Source organism: Trichosurus vulpecula, chromosome 3 (genome assembly GCF_011100635.1).
Source record: "Trichosurus vulpecula isolate mTriVul1 chromosome 3, mTriVul1.pri, whole genome shotgun sequence".
NCBI lineage: Eukaryota > Metazoa > Chordata > Mammalia > Diprotodontia > Phalangeridae > Trichosurus > Trichosurus vulpecula.
In genome coordinates, this window is record NC_050575.1 from 172044805 (window position 1) to 172064820 (window position 20016).

Sequence of the window (20016 nt, forward strand, 5' to 3'; positions counted from 1 at the left end):
AGTGGCAGAGTCCACACTCACTGCACCCTCTTAAGGACCCTGCTCCTTATCCACAGGTTATAAACAAACAAAATTTGCCCTGGTTTCTCTTCTGCTGGGCTAATGGTAAAGATATCCTGTAATTACTCAGACCCTCTCTCTGGCACTGTTTCCATATTTTTTCCTCTCTTCTCCCAATTCTGCCCATTCAGCAAAGGGGCTTTTGTGTCAAGGAATAATATGGCCTACGCCCACAGCCAGGCTCCCACCACAAAGGCATGATTAACAGCTCTGAAGCTGGAAGGACAAGAATTGAGGGGCAGCCAGCTTGGAACAAAGTCCTGGCTTTCTATATGCTAAGCATTGAACTGATAAATTTCCATTTTCTTTTTATGCCTTCTTTCCAGTATTTCTTCCTCTTGTCTCTGGCTAGGCCCACATACTGAGAGGGTTGAGATGAGATAATAATCACTGATGATATATAACTATATATATATATGTATATATATATACATATATATATATATATAAACTATATATATATATATATATATAAAGATATATAACTATGCTCCTCTCTTGTTTGAAAAGCCTTTGCCTAATGTCAAGGATATAAAGCTCTGTCTATGTATCCAAACACAGAGGATACTCAGAACAGATAATCAAAGTCTTTTCTACCAATGTCTTTGTTACTCAAAGAGACAGATGCTGTCAATATACACCAAACAGTTTGAAATAATGCAGTAAAATGATAATAGCACCAAAAGCTGAATTCAGTAATACAAGGCAAATAACAGGTTTTGATTTTTAAAATTTGATTTTTAAAACCATGTAAATACAACCTAAGGTATAGGCATGCATGGATATAATATCTCTGTGTCGCTTGTGCCATAACCTCCTTTTGCTAGCCTTGGAGTAAGGGATTCTGGGTTCAAATCCTATCTCTACCACTTCATTGTTAAAGCTGGAAGTAATCTCAGAGGTCATTTAGTCCCTGGGTTCCTAATTTAAGGTGCATTTCCCTTACCTCTCCCCGCCTCTCCCCACCCTCCAGAGTTAAGGGGATCTGTGAATTTCGGTTTTTAAATCTTTCAATCAACAAATAAACATTTATTAAGCACCTATTAAGTACCAGACACTGTGTTAAGCACTGGATTTAAATAATTGTATTTCAATATAATTGATTTCCTTTGTAATGCGATGCATTTTATTTTATGCATTATTCTGAGAAGGGGTCCATATAGGCTTCACCGAACTGCCAAAAGTGGTCCATGACATAAAAAGGGCTGAGAACCTGCTCTAATCCAACTTTTATTTTAACTTTTACTTTTAATTTTTAAAAACTGTTTTATTGATGCATTTAGTCTTTATATCAGTTAATTCAGTTCTGCTCCATCCCAGACTGAAGCCTCCTTTGTGACAAAGAAAAACTATTAAGCCAAAACATCCGATACAGTGACTGCCTCAGACAACGACTATGTATATGAATAGTTGGTCCTAGTAGGCCTCGCCATCTCTTTTTCATGAGGGTAGAGAAAGATTTCATTAGCTATTTTCCTGGAACTTCACTGATCTTTCAATCACTCAGAGTTCATTTTCCATTTAATTCCTTTAATTTATATTCCAGGTGGCTAGATGGCAAACTGGGCCTGGAGTCAGGAAGACCTGAGTTCAAATGTGAACTCAGACACTTACTAGCTGGGTGACTCTGGGCAAGCCACTTAACCCCGTTTGCCTCAGTTTCTTCATCTGTAAATGAACTGGAGAAGGACATGGCAAATCACTCCAGTATCTCTGCCAAGAAAACCCCAAAGGGGTCTTGAAGAGTTAGACATGACTGAGCAACAACAACGAATTCATATTCCTTCTCTCTTATTTTAGAGAGAAAGTGAGGCCTAGAGAGGTGCAGTGATTTGCTGCAGGTCACAGCTAGTTAGCTACTGAGCTTGGAGGATAAGCCAGGTCTCCAGCCTCATAGACCAAGGCCTTTTCCAATTCACCATGCTGCCTCCATTAGATTCTGATAACCTTGATATATACACTCAATGGGCCATCATCAACTCTAACGTGGGAGATGTGTGGCACAGGAAATCAGTTCCATTCAACAAGCATCTATAAGCTCCTATTATGTGAAGGCTGTGGTCTAGGAGATGGGAACAAAGACAAAAAAGACAATAGCCCCTTCACTCCAGGTACTTGACCTTTATTAGTGCCTGTAGGGTTAAGGGATTTGGACTGCATCCTAGGACCGTCTTCTGAACCTCAGGTTTCACATCTGATATATTGTTGGCTCAGGCTTCTACAGCTGAATTTGTCACACCAGGGAGCAATAAAGAAAACAGAGAGTGATTAAACAGGGGCTGCCAGTAGATGGCAAAGCCAAAAATCAGGAATTGACTGATTCTTGCTCATGAGTTCCTGCCATGCTCATTGCACTTCTCTCCAAAACGGATGTTGCTTTCAAAGGACTTTTTAAGTCAAAATCAAGTGCTTTGCTCTGGGAGTTGGTGCACTTTCAGCTCAGCCCTAGGGTAGAAGGTGCTTTTTATTTTGATGGCACCGAAGAATCTGCAAGGAAAGTGTGTATGTGCCACTCATTGCACTGCAAAATCCAATCTGGGACTGGCCTTGGGTATCTCTTCAACCTCAAACCATTCTCTGGAGAATTAAGAATAGGATAGGGACAAGAAGAATATGACTTTCTGGTCAGTGCAAGTAGAACCCCTTGCCATTTGGCAATCCCATCTTTTGGGGCTACAAAATGGATTTTTAGGAGAATGTAACTGACTCCATTTTGTTCTATATTTGCTGTTATTATATAAATGTATTGAATGTATCCTTCAGAACCTCCCTTCTCCCCAGGGTGTTGTATTTGTCTTTTGTTCTCGAAGAGAACCATGACATCAGGGAGCTGATGATATGACTTGCAGTTGACTTTGATTTAAGTGAGGCAGGGTTCTGCAAAGTCATCAGCCTCACTCTCTCCTCCAGAGCCATCTGTGTCCAGTGGCCAGATATTCATCAGGACGACTGGAGATGGCTCAGGACAGACCCTGGCCCTTTTAGGCTAATGTCTTTTCAGGTTCCCACTTTGAGTGAGTTAACACTCATTCAGTGAATAGGCCTCTTTAAGAAGTCAGTCAAGGGATGGCCCCTTTAATAAAAGAAAAAATCAAACTGGGAGGGGAAGACACTCAGGGTTGCTGGCCAAAAGAGAAATAGTTATTTATATTCACTTGACTTTACCACACAGTTAAAAAAGAAAAACTCATAAGACTTCGAATAGGTCCCAAAACTCACCCACTTCTCTTTATTCTATCTAATAAAGTGCATAGTAGGAGCTTAACCATTATTAATTAGCTGACTGATAAAGAAGATACAGTTTTCTTTGGACTGGTGTAAATGGCTAGGCTAAAGGCCTTTGTAATGGTTGAAGCATCTTTTTTCTTTACCAGCCTACATGCCCTTATCAGATCTTACAGATTTGTAAATGATTTGTAAGCCTGCCTATGTGACCATCCTGATCTTACCCAAATTCTGCATCAGGAGAGATTTATGTGTGTGTGTGTGTATGTCAGCTGTCGAATTGTGAGACACACATGTCCATCGCCCATTGATGGGGTGTGTCACACTCTTGAGTAGTTAAATAAACTGCAGTGTACCTGTCCATCTGTAACCTGTGCTGGCTTATTTGTGCAGTGGCTAGGTGGTACAATGGATAGCATTCCAGGCCTGGAGTCAGGAAGACTCATCTTCCCAAGTTTAAATCTGGCCTCAGACACTTACTAGCTGTGTGACCCTGAGCAAGTCACTTAACTTTCTTTGTCTCAGTTCCTCATCCATAAAAATGAGCTGGAGAAGAAATAGCAAACCACTCCAGCATCTTTGCCAAGAAAACCCCAAACGGGGGCATGCAGAGTCAGATACGACTGAGAAATGACTAAACAACAACTAATAAGAACCCTAAAAATTCTTGTACCAACACTCTCCTGACCTGGCCAAGCCCAGATTCCAGCACCCTGACTCATTGGTTCTCTGGAGGAAACAGGATATAGCAGAAAAAGAGCCATCTTTGGAGTCAGAAACCCCAGGTTCACATCTCAGCTCCATCACTGACCACCTGTGTGACCTTGGGCACATCCCTTCATCTCCCAGGCTGTGGTTTCCTCAACAGTAAGATAAGGGGGTAGGACTAGAGGGTCTCTGAGGTCCTTCCAGCTCTAGCTCTAGGATTCTGTGACCTTTTCAAAGAAGACCCCACGGATAGCGGCACAGCCAAGGATCCACAAAAAGAAAAGACAAAGTAAGAGCAAACAGGACCTGAGCCTGGGAGGAGTCTACACCCTAGATGGCATGATGAAATATTCATGAAGGCAAAGCTCTGAGAACATAACTTTTCAGTAAATGCAGATCAGGACAGGATGAATTACTTAAGAATGCTGGTCAGCAAAGGGGATGAGAATGGACAATTCGAGGCAGTATTCTATGGAGAGATGAATTCTGAGGTGGGCACTGAGGGAGCTAGAATTACATGGGGTGGTGGAGCCAAGAGGAGAGACATTCTAAGTGGAGAGAATGAATGATATGTGCAAAAGCAGAGAAGGGAAGAGGCAGAGCTAGTCAGATGGGGGGCTGGTCTGATCAGCACACCCTTACCTTGTCCTACCAGGATGAAGAATGGGTGACCTCAGGTTCACACAGGAGGTACAGAGCTTCCAAAGGAATTTGTGAAAATCTAGAAGTGCGCTTTTCTTCACTGGGGGCATTCTGGAGTGACCCAATATATCCTCTGGCCCTGTTGGAAATACTACAACTGACAAGGTATGTCCTGATAAGTTCAGTCTGCTGGGCCTGAGCCACACCCTGCCAATCTCCTGGAGCGCTTTTTTCAAACAAGGATCACGTGCTGGGAATTTCCCCTAATGCCGGCTTCTATTTGCTTGTGGCAGGAAAGGGGGCTGGGTCTATGAGCCCCAAAGATGACTCAGTGTTTGCTGGGGCTTTGGTTCCATGGCAACCAATCACATATTTCTCCCACCCCACATTTGTAGTTGCTTGCCTGCATGCTACCTGTAGTCCTTGCCCTCACTGCCCAAGGGAAAACACTCCAGGGAAATGGCATCATACCTGAGACACAAGACTAGAGGTGGACTAGAGGTGGAGGCATCAAAGATGACACTTTCTAAACTAGTACCTTGTATGGCTGGGATCATGGGTTTGAGCCTCTAACTGTGATCACTCACTGACTCACCTTCAACTCTGGCCACACATCAACCCTTACCCCTCTGCCATGGACCGAGCCCCAACCCCATTCAGCAATCTCACAAAAGCATTCCCCTGGCCATAAAAGAATGTGTGGACATTCAGAGTCTCCATTGCTAGAGTTACAAGTCAGTCCATGTTCCAACAGATCAACTTTCTATACAAATGATTATGTTGTTACAAAAGTGTTTCAGCTATTGATTCCAAAGTGTCTTTAAGGACCATGATTTTAAATATCATGATACATTTTGCATGATAATGCACCTCCATTTCTGCAACTTGTTCCTTTGAGACTTCTGTATCAGGTAGGAGGAGTGTTGCAATTTGACAAAATGACTAGTTGGCTCCACCTGTTCACTGCTGGTGCCTTGGAAATGTTTTAATGCTATTGTATTTGAAAAACAGGGTCAATACCACAGATAAGGAACTCTTCTCCCTATTTTGCTGGGATATCTGGCTTGCATGTTTAAGGCCTGAGCCTCTTCACAGTATGACTATTGAAGAAAGTTTGGAAAAGGTGGAAAGAGTCAATGTTGCAGAGACTGTGAGAAGACGGGAGTGCTGACCCACTGTTGTGGGAACTGGGAATTGATCCAATCATTATGGAAAACAATTTAGAACTCTGCCAAGCAAAAGTGAACCACCTGTCTGTACCTTTTGACCTAGAAATCTCAACTGCTGGGTATATACCGCAAGGAGGTCAAAGACATAAAAAAGGATCCCATATACAAACATGGCCATAGCACCACTATGAACAAAGAACAAAGTGGATGGTCATCGATTGGGGGGTGGCTAAATAAATTGTGGGATATGAATGTAATGAAAAAATATTTTACCAAAGAAAAGAAGAATATGAGGAATTCAGATAACTGTGGGAAAATAAATATGAAGTGATAGAGTGAAACAGAACCAGGGAAATAATATATACAATGACCTTAACAATGTAAAGAGAGAAAAATAAAATGAAATGGAATGTTGTGAAATGGAAAAGCATTTATTAAGCTTTATGTGTCTAGCACTGGGAACAAAAATAGAAAATCAAGACATTTTCTGCTCTTAAGGAGCTTATATTCCTTTTTTATTGTTGATTTTCTTTTTAAAATAATTAAACTTTAGTTTAAACATTCATTTTTTTTAAGTTTAGAATTTTCAATTCTCTTCCTCTTTCCGGCCCCTCCTCCACCCATTGAGAAGGCAAGCAATATGATGTATCAATTGTACATGTGCATTCAAAACATTTCCATATTAGCCACGTCACAAAGCAATAAAAATTAAGTGGAAAAAATGTGCTTCAGTCTACACTCAGTTCATCAGTTCTCTCTCTGGAGGTGGATACTGCACCTAAAGGAGGGTTCATGTTTATGCTCAGTTCATGACAGTTGTAAAGGCCAGACAGTTCTGGGTACTCTAGGCCAGTTGCCAAGCAGGGTAAATGACAAGGTGCAAAGGATCCTAGGAAGTAATGGTAGGGCAAAATGGCCCTCTATCAAGAGGAAAGTGGGTTCAAGTGTTAGAATGGAATGGGACTCTGAGATATCTTTGGCATTGGGGGTCAGCATCTTGCTGACAGTGGGCATCCTGCACTTGGTGGGAACTGGGCAATGGGGCAACCATGGTGGCTCCCTTCAAACTAGCAGGTGCTGCTAGTTTGTCCTCTTGTCACCCATTGGCAGGTTAGGTCAGGGAAGGAGAAGGTCCCTGGCTCCTCTTGTGAAGCTGGAAAGGTTAAGAATAATGATGAAGGAGAGATGAAAAAATGCACCCCCCTCCTTTTTTTGATGAGTTGGGCACTATGGGTATGAAATGCTGCATTTGCCCTATACACTGCAAATGTGCTGGTTGGTTTTGCTGAACTTTATGAAACTTAAAAAAAAGTCGTAAGAAAACCCATGTATTCAACTTGGCTCTTTTCAACAAATAAAAGACAAGATGGCATAGGAGATAGGCAGATAGACATTAAGAAGGGTGTCCTGAATTATGTCTAACACTATTACATGTGTATAAACTATGTGAGATTGTTTGCAGTCTTGGCGGGGGAGGAGAGGGGAGAGGGGGAGAAAAATCTGGAACTCAAAATCTTACAAAAATGAATGTTGAAAGCTATCTTTACATGTAATTGGAAAAAATAAAATACTGTTAAGTGGGAGAAAAGAAATGCTCACATGATAAATGCTATTAGTTTCATGAAATAAGACAAAAAACTCCCTGGCTAAAAAAAATACCTTTTTACATTTGCTCCACTGGCCCTGAATAGGCTATATTCTAAATAAATGCAATAATTTTGTGTATTTGTTTATTTAATGTATTCATACAAAAATAAAAAGAGTGATGAGAATTTTTAAGAGTTAAAAAAAAGAAGGGTGTTCTGAATCTCTGGAGATAAGCTAGACACATCCCCATGATATCAGATCACAAGTTAACATTTCCAGGGATGGCAGGTGTATTAGCAAGCACTCTAGCATACCCAGGATGGCCTACTAGCACAGGTTCTTTGATCTTCTTTTCTAAAGGAAAGACAGCTTCAAAGGGGTCAACAGATTACTTTAATTACAGATAAGTAGAAAGAAGTGAGTATCCAAGAAAAAATCTAATAGACAGGGCTCCAACTGTCTAAACAAAGTAATAGATGCATAATCACCAGACCAGGGAGCACCAACATCTGGGTTCACAAAGCGGGGAAAGGGGTGTTGGCTCCTTAACAACAGCTACCCAGAGTCTCCTCTGGCCAAATCACAAAGACCTCAGATGTTCCCATGAGTGAGCCCCAAAGCAAAATCTCATGTCAGAATATATATATATATATATATATATATATATATATATATATATATATATATATATATATATATATATATATGTATGTATATATATATATACACACACATTTTTGGCTCAGAGCCAGAAGGTATTACAACCCTCTTGACTCAACATTTAATTAGATTAGTACCAAAAGGTGTGAAAGCCTTCCTGTAAGCAAGCCTCCCCTTCCCCTTAGGCAAGTTCCTCCCCCAATGGGCTCTACGTGACTTGGGATGTATCACAGCTGTGAACTGGGCTGGAGCTCAAAGCAGCAAGACATCCATGACTGAAATACCTGTGTACCTTTAGACCTGGGAACACAGCCCCTGTACCAAGGAAAAAAAGGGGACATATGTGGTCACATAGGCGTATTAGTGGACAGGAAGATCTTATATTCCATTAACCCTACAGCAGGACACAGCCATGTTTGAAAGCAAAACAAAACAAAAAACATGTTTGGTTTTCTTTCTTTCTTTCAAAGGACAGCAGTTAAGAGTGAGCTTAGAAACACTTCTTTTTTGGCCTTAGGCTTAGTAGTATTTCACCCAAGCTCTGGGTGCTCTGGTGTCCAAATCCAAAGAAGTGGCTTGCCCAGCTAGCTGGTCAAGCAAATCTACAAATTGACTACAGTTACCTTAAATTTAGATTATTCTTCTTTTACCACGAAGGTGTTATACCTGATAGCACCTGATCCCTGGGCTTTTCCTTAAGGGTGTGGAAGATAGGCTAAATACTGCTAAGATTATAACCCTTCCCCTTCCTATCCTGAACTTTGTTGTTGTTCAGTAGTCTTTTTAGTCATGTAAGACTCTTTGGGACCCCACTTAGGGTTTTCTTGGTAGAGATACTGGAGTGGTTTGCCATTTCCTTCTCTAGCTCATTTTACATATTAAGAAACTGAGGCAAACAGTTAAGTGGCTTGCTCAGGGTCACACAGCTAGTGTCTGAGGCCAGATTTGAACTAAGGAGCCTGCTAGCCTAGACTCCAGACTGAGTACTCTATCCACTGCACCACCCATCCCCCCAGGAATGCTTCTTGCCCAGATGCTATCTTGCCCAAGGCCACTCAGCTATTCAATGGGATGGCTGGAGTCTGAATAGGTCTCCTGACTCCCTAAGCCTAAGTTTTCTCTCTGTGGTGAGACAGAGTGAAAGCCCTACTCTTTCCAAACTCCTTTTGAAAGTCAGTTCCCAACAAACCCACCCTCAAATAGGCCCTGGCTTATGGCCAGTGGGAGCTGCCAGCAGATCAGCTCTCATAAGGTCTGGGCAGTGACACAGTCCAGATGTGCTGGTACAGCCAGAGGCTATATTATTCATGCCTTTTTATTCCTTGGGGTTGAATGATGGCTAAGTATAGGTCTGGATTTCTGAAATTTTATCTTCAATACCTCTGGGGAATAAAGCAGAAGAGGTCAGAAGATAGCAAAGGATGGGTTGGCCAATCAGAAATGTGGAAAACAAAGCCAAGCAACTTAGGAGAAGCCCAGAAGCCAAACTGACTTGACTGAGTTTCTCCGGAAGGGGGCTGGGTTTGCTGGACCCCATAGTACTGAGCTGTTCTCTCAGGCACAAAGCATGTGTGGTTTTCCAGAGTCAGGACCCCTGACATTTTCAAAAGTCCAGTTGCCCTACCCTTTCCCAAGATCCATCCTAGAAAAATGTTCCCTGGGGTCTGTCAAAGTGTTTTATTCAAGTACATGTCATTTCCTATTCTGGACATAGGCTGGGTCATAGATGAAATGCTATTTGTTTCCATCTCTGAGTGGACTGTATTTCAGATATACACATATGCGTGTATGTGCATACAGATGTATGTGTCTGTATATGTATATCTACGCATATATACACACACACATATATACATATATCGGTTGGGATTTTTGCATTGCATTATATAGGAACGTACACACTACAGCTAAGTGGCACAGGGGCAGCTAGGTGGTGCAGTGGATAGTGCCAAGCAAGCCTGGAGTCAGAAAGACTCATCTTCCAGAGTTCAAATCTGGCCTCAGACACTTCCTATCTGCGTGACCCTGGGCAAGTCACATAACCCTGTTTGCCTCAGTTTCCTCATCTATAATGTGAGCTGGAGAAGGAAATAGCAAACTGCTCTAGTATGTTTGCCAAGACAACCCCAAATGGGGTCATGAAATGTATGAAACAACTAAACAACAACAACACACACTGAAAACCTATTCTTAATTTAGATTTGCTGTTAGTTCCAGAAAGGGCCCTGAGGGTAAAGGCAAATGATCTGTTGCCTCCAAAGGTAAGATCATGGAAAAGAGGCTTAGAAGAGAACTCTGGCTTGGCAGTCAGGAAAGCTGGGTTCTAGTCCAGTGTCACATACACTAACTAGGCATATTGCCTTGGAAAGTCATTTCTTTTCTGGCCTTAGTTTCTCTATTTGTTTAACGAAGTAGTTGGATGAAATTGGGGGCGGGGTGGGACCTTCCAGTTCTGACCCTCTAAAATTCTCTGAATAAGTACTCTGAGGAGTCAAAGAACTATTTGAAACTATTTAGGTAATGCCATATAAAATCAGTTGGGATGTAAGAAGCTGGAATCAGTTAAGGGTGATCAGGATGGTTAAGGAAAATCTCCTTCCTTGGATATCTTTAAGGATAGAGCAGAAAACTAAAATGTCTGTAATGGGCCATTGTTGTCTTGCCTCAAGACCAGATCAAAAAATATATGTTGTGAGTATTCTATGAATGAATAAAGATTTAGGTAGTGCCTGGTTAGGCATACATAGGCTCATTTAAATCCAGTTTATTGCTAATGAGGCTAAAGTCACAGGTTCCATTCTCATGGGGCAAGTTAACTTTATATCTCGCAAAACCTTAACACTCATCTCACTAATGTGTCCTTAGGCATTGATCTTCTCCTGCCTATTCCTCACAGCTAGAAAAATACAATAGACCTGGAGTCCTCTTCTTGGTAAGTTAGAAACATTATCCTGATATATAATAGACAAAACGAGAACATTTTGGAAAGGTAATGGTGTTTCTGCTCAGTTTTTTAAATAAGGTTAAAAAAGGAAAAGGCTGGTTAATTAAACCAAGTTAAATAAAGAAACTCACATGAAATAACAGATGTGTCTAGAGGGGCAGAGGGAACCTACCCTGTTGAGGAGGGAAGCACTCCAGGCAGACCATGATCTGTTTACTCAGTGCCCTAGTGAATGAAATCAGGCTGAAAATAGCACAGCCAGGTCCATCAGGAGCAGAAGGGAGTATCTTTTCTCAAGAGCTGAGCTCTACATTTCTTTTGGAACAACAAAGAAGTAGCTGGAACCCTGGGTTTAAAATGCTGGGATTAGGACACAGGCAGCATTCTTGGGGAGGGAGGCCTTTTCTATGGTGTTTTCGACCACTCTGAAGAGGATGCATTCTTCAAAGCGCAGACTATCCTTTACCCCCAAATCTTTCATCACTTAAGAATTGGGCCCTTCAACACTCAAGGGCACCTAGTTCAAACATGCAGCAAAGTGAAATTAGAAGTTTACCCTCCCAATGTTCCTTAAAACTGGATCTTCTTTCCATGTGAACTATGCACTTATCAATGGAGCCTTGCTCCAGAAAATAAATGAAGGGAATTGATAGGTTTCTTTGCCATATCATTGACCTTGGACAATTTCTGTAGTTTTTTGTTTAAAAATTTTTTGTCTCTTTTTTCTACATTGTCTACATTTCCCCCTATAACCCTTCCTCTCTCCACTCCCAGAGAGCCATCCTTCATAATATTTTTAAAGGAATAAGAGAAAAAATTCAGAATAACATGAATATATTGACAAAATCTGATGTTATATGCAATAGAGAAGAATAGAAAGACCATACCCATGGACCACCCAGCTCTTACCACCACATCTTCTCTTCTCATCTTTGGGGCTTGGCCCCAACTGTTAAGCAACATTCACTTCCAAATGTTTTGTGGATGTTCTTTCCTTTTTAACATTGCTGTAATCATTGCATATATTGTTTTCTGAGCTCTGTTAACTTCATTTTGTGTTAATTCATATAAGTCTTTCTATCATTTCTGTAGTCATCATGGTCATCATTTCTTATGACAGAATAATACAGGGTATCCCAAAAAGTTTATTGCAGTTTAAGGCTATTCAAGCTTTAAACTGAGACTTCTAATAGAATTCCATTACATTTATGTACTACGATTTGTTTAGCCATTCCCCAATAGAAGGGCACTGACTTTGTTCCCAGTTCTCCTCTACCACAAAAAGTTGCTGCTAATGATATTTTGGTGTACGTGGAAATTTTATTTAAATCTTTGACCTACTTAGAGTATATGCCTAGCAGTGGACTCTCTGGATCAAAAAAATATAGGCATTTTAGTCACTTTCTTTATATAATCTTAAATTGCTTTCCAGAATGGTTGTACAAATTTACAGCTCTACCAACAATGCACTAGTGTGCCTGTCTTTCCCTTCAAACAGTATTTCCATCATTTTGTTGAATATGAGGTCAAACCTCAGGGTTGTTTTTCTTTACATTCCCTTCTTAGCAAATTGGTGCATTTTATTTGGTTGTTAACAGTTTCCAATTCTTGTTTTGAGACTTATGATCACTTATCTAATTGAAAATGACTTTTGGTCTTCTATATTGTTTTTAGTTGCCTATATGTCTTGGACGGTATATCCTTATCAGAGATATTTGATACAAAGACTTTTCCCCAATTCACTTTTTCCCTTCTTATCCTATACCCTATTTCTGCAAAAGCTTTTCAATTTCTTGAAATCAAAATAATGTATTTTATCTTCCACAAGCTTCTATCTCTTGTTTGATTAAGAATTTATCCCCTCTCAAAGATACGAAAGGAACTTAATATGCTTCTCTTCTAATTTTTTTTAATGGCATGAGATTTAATATTCAAGTCACATATCCAACTTGAATTTATTGTGGAATATGGCATAAGATGTTGGTCTGAATCTAATTTCTGCCAGACTGCTTTCTAGTTTTCCCAGCAATTCTTGTCAAATAAGCGTTCTTTCCTAGGTCATTTAGGTTTGGGGGCTGAACACTAGGTTGAGTTCAATAATTTCTTTTTCTTCTTTGTCTTTTCTGTTCCATTCTCTACTTTTCTGTTATTTAACCATTACCAAATGTTTTTAATGATTGCTTTATTACAATGTAGGTTGAGATTTGAGCTGTTATTCACCCTTATTCCTACCATTTTTCAGTACGTTCTCTTGATATTCTAGATCTTTTGTTCTTCCAAATGAATTTTGTTTTTATTTTTCTAGTTCTATAAAGTATCCTTCACTAGTTTTATGAGTATAGTTCTAAGTCAGTAAATTAACTTCAGCAGTATTATCATTTCTATTACATTGGTATGGCCTAACCATGAGCACTGAATATTCCTCTATTTAAGTTATTTCTTTAAAATTTTTTTGTTGTAATTGAATCTATCCAAATATTGAATGTACTTTGATAACACTCAAGCATTTTATGCATTTGTAGCTATTTTGAATGAAAATTCCCTTACAATTATTGCTTGCTGTATTCTATTATTTTATGTAGAAATGTTGTTGATTTTTGTGGGTTTATTTTGTAGTCTGCAACTTTGTTGAAGCTAGTAATTGTCTCAATTAATTTCTTTGCTCATTCTTATATCGTCAGCAAACAGGGATAACTGTCTTTTCTTTGCACTATATCAAATAATGGCAGGGAAAGGGGGCAACAAAAAGGCAGGTCCACCCATTTGGCTTAGTTAAGTATTAGAAGCAGCACCAGAGAGATTAGCTGCAAATGAATCCAAGATAATAAATTTAAAGCTAGAAAGGACATTAAGAAACTATTTCAGCTAAAGCCTTTAAAATTCCATTTGATAAAAGTCAGTTATTCAAAATTATTACAGGTGAATTATAAGACTGTTCTGCATGGAAAAGTGAAATTGGTATCAGGGAACATGCTTAGCAAGGCCATGTGAGGAAGAAACCATCGTCTAGCTGCTTCTTTCTTTTCTCTGCCCAGGTACACATATAGCCTTGAATAGCCTTGACTAGCATTGCTAGAGTGTAGGGATTAGAATTTTAAGGTTCTGAAATTTTTCCTTAGAGGTCCAAAATAGCCACACTTCTAACTATAAGCTACTGCCATTCTCAAAATAAGTTAAATAATACCCTCTCCAGCCTCAAAATAAGGTGACTAATGAATATACTTCTTAATTCATGTCATGTCAGCAGACAGTATTTATTCCTATCTTGACATTTTCCTGAAATAGAACTTGTGTGTGTATACGCACATATACACATATGTACATACACATACATATATACATGTACAGAGGGTATCCCAAAAGTCTGAGTGCAGTCTTAAGCTTAAGCTTTTTTTTTTTTTTTAGCTCTTAGGCTTAAGACTGCACTCAGACTTTTGGGACACGCTGAATAAATATAGAAAGAACAGCTCTGTCTTGTTTGGTTGTGAAACAACTCACATTGAATTTACACTTGTTTGTTGTAGTCTTTCTCAGTTGGCACTTAAAGTTTGCAATTTCTCAAGTTTGCAATTCAAGTGCACAACAGATGGTGATTTTAAAAGAAAAAAGATATTACAGATTGTCCTGTCCAATTCTTTTATTTTAGAGATAAGGAGAATTAGGGCCATGGAGGTTAAGTGACCCATTGTGAATTGTTCCATGGGTAGTTAGTAGCACTGTTAGGATTTGAACTCCAGTCTTTTGAGATCAAATCTAGAATTACAGAGTTTGTGCAGTAGGAGAATACTTTGGGCAGAGAGGTAGATAGAAACCATTGTGTATGTGTTTCTAGATAAAGACCTGCTGGCACTGATGGAAAATATGATCAGTCAATGAGCATTTATTAAGTGTCTACAATGTGCCAGGCACTGTTAACTAACGGTTTAATGGGAGAGATGACATGCAAAAAACCACATACAAACAAGACATATGTGTATATCTATCTATCTATCTGTATGTATATCTATATATCTAGTGCATGAATTGGAGAGAATCTCCGAGGGAAGGCACTAGGATTAAAGGGGTTTGGGAAAGTCTTCCTATAGAAGGTGGGGTTTTTGCTGGGACTTGAAGGAAGCTAGGGAAGCCAGGAGGCAGTGGTGAGGAAGGAAGGAATTCCAGGCAGGGAGGACAGCTGGAGAAAACGCCCAGATTGAGAGATGGAAGGTCTTGCTGGACAGCAACAAGACCAACGTCAGAGTACGTGGAGGTAAGATGAGCCTGGAAAGGCAGGAGTGGGGTAAGTTATGAAGGGTTTTGAATGTCAAACAAAGTTTTCAATTTGAGCCTAGACATGATAGGGAGCCACTGGGGTTTTCTGAATGGGGTGATATGGATTACAAGACTTGTACTTTAGAAAGATCAATTTGACACCTGAGTGGAGGATGAATTGGACTGGTGAGAGACTTGAGGTAGGCAGACCCATCAGCAGGCTATTGCAGTGATCCAAGCATGAGGAGATGAGGGCTTGCACCAGATTGGTGGCAATGTCAGGAGAGAATGATCTACAGGAATTTAATATGGCCAGTTCTAGGGGTCGTAAAGGGATTCAAAGAAAAAGAAGACTGTCTGCTCCTGTTTCCTTTTTCTTAATTAGGCAAGAGTATAGAAACCTGCTTTTCTTTTTTTTTTCAGAGCCATCAGCCGTCTTTGCATTGCTCCAAGTCAGCAAAATAGCTCTGATGGAAAACAATTCTTAAAATTGACAGAGGTGTCAACATGCAAACTGACAATATACAACAAATGATTTCAGGCTTTAGAAATGTGTGGACGGATTGGTTCTATTTTAGGATGCTGAGCATTCTCACATCCTGTTATGTTATTGTCATTATCTTGAATGCTATTATTCACTATCTGCTTTCGGATAAGGCTTGCTTCCACTCTTTTTTTAAGCCAATGGCCTGAGACTAGTTCCACTTAACTTGACATTCAACGTCTCAGAAAATTTTCAATCTATTCCAAATATTAGAGATCAATCTCTTGGAGATTGGAGGCAGATCCTCTCAAGCCATGAGTTTATTTTATAGATGAGAACCAGGAGGGTGCTTTGTGAAACCATACTTCTGTTTCATTTAGCTCACAATGTCAGAGCACTAGATGCAGACTATTATTATGATACTAGGATGCTTTGTGTTCCAGAAATAATAGTAATAATAATAAAAACATATATATATATATATATATAAAATAAAGGTTTGCAAATTGCCTTTCACATCTCCTTTGATTTGTATAACAACGCTGTGAGGTAGATCTTATCATTTCCCCCTTTTAAAAGATGTGAAAACGCAGGGGAAAGGAAGAAAAGGAAAGAGATTGGAATCTGCATTTATATATCACCCACTGTGTGCACTGTGCTAATCACTTTACAAATATCTCATTTGATCCTTACAACTCTTTGAGGTAGTTGCTGCTATTATTCCTATTTTACATAAGAGGAAACTGAGGCAAACAAAGGTTAAGTGACTTGCCCAGGCTCATACAGCTTGTAAATATCTGAGGCCAAATCTGAACTCAGGGCTTCCTGACTTCAGTCCCAGTGCTTTTTCCATTTTGCCACCTTGCTGCTGAGGCTGGATTTGAATTCATGTCTTCCTAAGTATTTCAAATACTTTAAGACACTGAGCCACCCTGCTACCTTAGCTTAATATAGATATCTAATTAATTCTGTGGGGTCAGGTTTGAATACCCTCCCCAGAGTCACAGGGCCCCATCACAGGAAGTCAGGCTTTGGAGTGGCATGGGGAAAGCAAGTTTATTTGGGGGTAGGTGTGAGGGAAGGAATTGATTCCCTACCCACCCTTCATATACATAAGAGATGTAGAGACCCCAGTGTAGTCAGAATATACTGTACCAAGGTTGTTGTTACACCACCATTATTTTACTAGTTATTACTGTAGGTTTACAAAAAAGTGAAGAGTTGTAGGAAGCAGTATAGCTGAGCTCCCTCCAGAAAAAGTCAGTGAGTCATTTGTTCAAGCCAGGTTGACATAGGGAGACAGGCAGAGGTCTGCAGACACTGGGATCAGATCCAGAACACAATGCATAAGGAGCACTCTAGTGCCTAGAGAGAGGCTGTGTACCAGGGCAAGAGAAAGTCCCAGATCCCAATTAGAGAAGAATGTAGATTCTTCATACTAAAGGACTGAGAGTCTGGCCTACAGAATGTATGGAGAGCAGGGCTAATTTTGCAGTGACCTGCATAGTATGTGGTTGTCTTTTTGCCACAGCCAAGTAATTGTTATTTATACTCCAAGTGCAAGCTAATTTCAATTGTAAAAGAGAAGATAGAGTCTTGAAGAATATCTCTCCATTCTCCAGGCTCTCAGAGAGAATTAGATATGCCTTTAAAAAATGGACAAAGGCCTTTAATGGGAGAACAAAGAAGAAAAGGGATCTGAAGAGACAGACAGGAATCCTCACCTGGTGTCAAAAGGTTGGAGGGTCAGAGGATGTGGCATAGAGATGAAAGACAGAGAGAAGAACCAGTGAATATTTGGTGCTAAGGAACAGATGTGACAATCTTTTTTTGTCTTTCTATTTCTTTATTCAACATTTTTTAGTTTTAAACATTGATTTCCACAAGATTGACACTCTTTCTAAAGAGGAGGGGACTGGACCCTTAGGGGCAGCTGCTTGTTTTCTAAGGAATGATAATGTGGATCCACATGTGCCAGCAGGCATTAGATCATCCAGTAAGGACCAGAGGAAGAAGAGATGAGTAGTGGTGCCTAAGGGGCACCAATGCAGCTATTTGTCTGCCTGATGAAAAGGACAGAGGCTTGCTGTATTCCCAGAGCATGTAACCAGCACATGACAAACAACTTCCCAAGACAACTCTCCACTGGTGGTGATTCATGAGGGCACAAATGATACTGCCAAAAGGAATCTAGAATGCATTGCTAAAGATTATGAAGTCTTGGACAAGAAACTAAAGACCTTTGGGGTACAGGTGGTATTTTCATCACTGTTGCTGATCAAAGGCAAGGGCTTCAGAAGAGAAAGGCATATTTGGGAAGTGAACAGCCTGCTAAGAATATGATGAGTTAGAAATGAAGCTCTCATATGCATCAAAATATTTATAGGAAAAAAACAACATGTGTGACAAGAAACAACTAGAAACAAAGTAGATGCCCATCAATTGGTAAATGGCTAAAAGAAACTGGGATATATTAATGTAATAGAACATTACTGGGCTATAAGAAACATTGATAGGTTCAGAGAAGCATGGGAAGACATATAAACTGATGCAGAATGCATGACTATAACAATGTAAATGGGAAGAACAATGAACACTGAACTGCATAATTATATCCCAAACTTACACCTGAAGAAGAGATGAGAAAATGCACCTCCCTCACTTCAATGGAGACCTAGCTGAGGAACTATAAATGTGGAATACTGAAGATACTGTCAGACTCCCTTGATGCATTGATTAGCTTTGATTACAAGGGAAGGTTTACCATGTCAAGGAGTTAGAGAGGGATATATTCGGAAATGGAGATAATGTAAAAAAGAGAACAATACATTTTTAAAAGGAATATGGTGTCTGAAAATGGGATTGGGATTTCTGAGTCATGGCTTACATTTATTGCAGGGGTGAGCAACCTGTAGCCTCGAGGCCACATGTGGCCCTCTAGGTCCTCAAGTGCAGCCCTTTGACTGAATCCAAACTTCACAGAACAAATCCCCTTAATAAAAGGATTTGTTCCGTAAAACTTGGACTCAATCAAAATGCTGTACCCAAGGACCTATAAGGCCACATGTGGCCCCAAGGCTGCAGGTTCCCCACCCCAGGATGAGAATGACCAACTCCTGGCCAGAGATGAAGGATACTTAACATATAGTGGTAAGAATGTATCTCTCTGGGGAATTGCAAATCTAACGAAAAGGACTTTAAACTGAAAAGGAAGAGAATATGAGAAAGCTGCCAAACTAGATACCCTAGGCAATTGTTACAACGTAGAAAGAGTACTCACAGACATGCCCAGAAATTTGAAGGAGACAAAATACAGTATAGGGGCCAGCAATAAAACTTATGGCCTCAGATATCTCTACACAAATGCATAAATTATGGGTAGGAAACAAGGCAAACCAGAGATCCAAATGCAAGGAGGCAAATTTGATCCCGTAGGTATCACTCAGGCTTGTTGGAGTGAGACTCGTGACAGGAATGTAAACCTGAAAAGGTAAAACTTATCCAAAAGAAACATAATAAACTGAGAGCGGGGGGGGGGGGCAGGGAGGAGAGGAAAAGGCGCTGAATACTATTGTGTATGAAGTACATCCGTGTGAGGAAACCCAGGAACTAGAGGAGGGCAGCATGGTGGAGAACATTTGGGAAAAGATTAATGGGGAGAGACAGAACTGTAATTTTGGCATCTGAGTATTCTATGGATGAACCAAATAGAAAGAAATTGATTAATACAGGCTAGAAATGAATCAAATGAGATAACTGTAAAGTGCTTAGCCTCCAGTGCCCAGCACGTAGTAAGCACTGCATTAGCTATTGTTATTATTATTGAATGAATGGATAGCAATACTCCTGGACAACCTTTTCAAAGAGAATTTGAAATCTAGTTAATTCAAGTGACTGTTTAGGTTTAGGTCTGCTGCCCCAGCTCTTCAGAGGTAGTTTCTTTGCTTTAGGCACTAGTCCTACAATTTTGAGAGCTGTAAGTAAACAGAAGGCCCTTGAGTTGCAGCTAAGTCACTTTCCTAGATTTTCTTCCGGTATGAATAACTGAAAGTGTGCCACAATTATGATTTCTTTATGCTTTTTAACCCTTCCCAAAAGCTGAGAGACCAGGATCTCAATAAACCAACCAAATTCTTACTTTATCCTAGATGTCAGGGAGAAAATGAGGGAAGAAGACACATGGTACAAAGGGAGGGGAATAAATGTCTCCCTTTTCACTACTGAATCAAGGTCAACTGCAAGCTGGGCATATTCGGGGAGCACGATGGCTGGCATCTGGGCTACTT

The 20016-nt window shown here is 40.1% G+C and overlaps 1 protein-coding gene across 2 annotated transcripts in view; it reads right to left on the reverse strand.

Moving 5' to 3' along the window:
- GPSM1 (G protein signaling modulator 1) overlaps nucleotides 1-20016 on the reverse strand; it is a 135965-nt gene that overhangs the window by 102124 nt on the left and 13825 nt on the right. The window contains exon 1 of one of the 2 annotated variants that reach the window (XM_036751771.1): nucleotides 4636-4745. The exons of the other annotated variant lie outside the window; for it this stretch is intronic. Coding sequence (XP_036607666.1) covers nucleotides 4636-4745 — 110 coding nt within the window. Of the gene's footprint in view, nucleotides 1-4635; nucleotides 4746-20016 lie in introns of those variants that run through there. 2 annotated transcript variants of the gene reach the window in all.